The sequence below is a fragment of the Aphanomyces astaci genome (genome assembly GCF_000520075.1).
Source record: "Aphanomyces astaci strain APO3 unplaced genomic scaffold supercont1.76, whole genome shotgun sequence".
NCBI lineage: Eukaryota > Oomycota > Saprolegniomycetes > Saprolegniales > Verrucalvaceae > Aphanomyces > Aphanomyces astaci.
Window position 1 is genome coordinate 163,748 of NW_009798339.1, and position 2,000 is coordinate 165,747.

At 44.0% G+C, this 2,000-nt stretch overlaps 1 protein-coding gene across 1 annotated transcript; it reads left to right on the forward strand.

The window, feature by feature from the left end:
* Window positions 1-850: 850 nt before the first annotated feature.
* H257_15856 (hypothetical protein) lies at window positions 851-1,299 on the forward strand (the record flags this gene model as incomplete). Its single annotated transcript, XM_009844112.1, has 2 exons — window positions 851-1,074; window positions 1,152-1,299. 2 exons carry the CDS (start codon window positions 851-853, stop codon window positions 1,297-1,299), a joined length of 372 nt encoding a protein of 123 aa, XP_009842414.1.
* Between the last annotated feature and the right edge of the window lie 701 nt (window positions 1,300-2,000).

The window sequence follows — 2,000 nt, forward strand, 5'->3', positions numbered from 1 at the left end:
CAATTCCTAGAGCAATCTGAATATGAATTCAGGCGGCTGTTTGTCTTAACTTTGTGGAAGATATCCTATAAAGAAAAGAGGAATGATGATCAATTTTCACCGTACTCATCAATTAGTTTTAATAATTAATATCTGATCTGAGGGTTGAATTATCCATAGATAGAGGATTTGGTTCACATCGTGTACAGTAGAGTTTGTCATAAAGTGTAAGGTGATTCATGTAATTTCCGGCCAGCAAATACCCAATCACAATCATCGATGGACTATGATTGGACGAAATTTCGTATTCTTGCATCAAATACGTGTAACATTTGTTACACCTTTTTTCGGTTAATTTGAGGACCTCACCATACTTTTTCGCGAAATGAACAAGCAATTCGCGGCGGTTCCACTTCGTTCGTTGTATATTCGTTATATTTCGCCTGCAACCAAGAAGTTTGCAGTATATTTCAAGCGACGTACTCAATATATTTCGGGGTGCAATCCAGTTTGTCATAAAGTGTAAGGTGATTCATGTACTAATTCTCTGCCAGCAAATACCCAATCGCAATCATCCATGGACTATGATTGGACGAAATTATGTTCTCTTGCATCAAATACGTGGAGTAGTAACATACTGGTAATCGAAACGGGGAACATTCGATAAATTTTATATTTTTATATTTATTTAATGTCGAAAGGTTTTTTTCAAATTTTTGAATGAGCTCCCATATTTCGTGTTCATAGTCAACTCCATATACTAGTATTACTTTGAGTCACAAGCATACGAATGAGCTCCCATATTTCGTGTTCATAGTCAACTCCATATACTAGTATTACTTTGAGTCACAAGCATAAGACAACCTTGAACATGAAGTCCAAGGCGAAAACGAGGATGTCCATGGTGGACAAGCATGAACTATATTCGAGACACTTCAACGACCCTGGCGCTTCCTATTCTGACTTGGCTATATGGGCAGCCACAACGTTTGGGCCTCGACGAAGCCGTCCAAATCAACCATCTGAAACACTTTTAAGCACTACCAAACAACGAGTGTTCGAGCCCACAGCAATGCTATATCACATGAGCGCCGCGTAAAACTACCCGAAGTGGAGAATATGGTACTTAAGTGGGTACTACGATGTGAAGAATTGGAAGTTTGCATTACCAGTGAGCTCATCCGCAAGCAAGCATCCAACTACGCCGCCCAGCTTGACGTGCCCAACTCCGATATCCCGTCCTATTCGAAGGGTTGGTTATACCGGTTCCAGCAAAAGCACGTACTTACCAGCAAAATTGAACATGGCGAAGCAGGATAAACCCCCCAAGCCGACGTCGATATCGGAGGGCGTGAAATCCAGAATGTCACCAGTGGCTATGAAGCCGGCAACATCTACAACATGGATGAGACATCGTTCTTTTACTTGCATGTCACCACACTGCTCAATTACACGCAATCAAATTCCTGGAACCAAAAAGAACAAGAAAATAATCACGCGGCACATGTGCCCCTGCGGGCTCCCTTGCTTCCACGTACCAGTGCGTGTGCAACCAAGTGTACCGCACTGACGACAATTACTTGGAAGCAACGTCGAATATTTCCGAGAGTTTTGGCAGCTGTGGTCAAGGAATTCCTGCGACCCCAGGACCAGCCTATGCGTCTGTTCCGAGGAAACTACCGGCCCCTAATGCTCCTTGCACGATAGCTCTCCCACTGCCTGCTCTTCGAACGGTGTGTGCACCAGTGAAGTCAAATGCAAATGCATCGTTAGCTACCTGAGTACGTTTTGCGACAAGGTCAGCCCCTCGGCCGCGTCGTCCAGTGGCAAGGATAGCGGAAACTGCACTGGAAGTTCCTCCTCCGCGACTGTGTCGGCTGCAGTCCTCATTGTGGGACTCTTGACATGGATCTTGTAAGCAAGTACTTACACCTTCGCTACCACTCGTATCCTATTTAAGCTAACAGACCCACATTTAATTCAAAATTACCTTTGGCTCTTGTTCTTACCACGAATCCCGA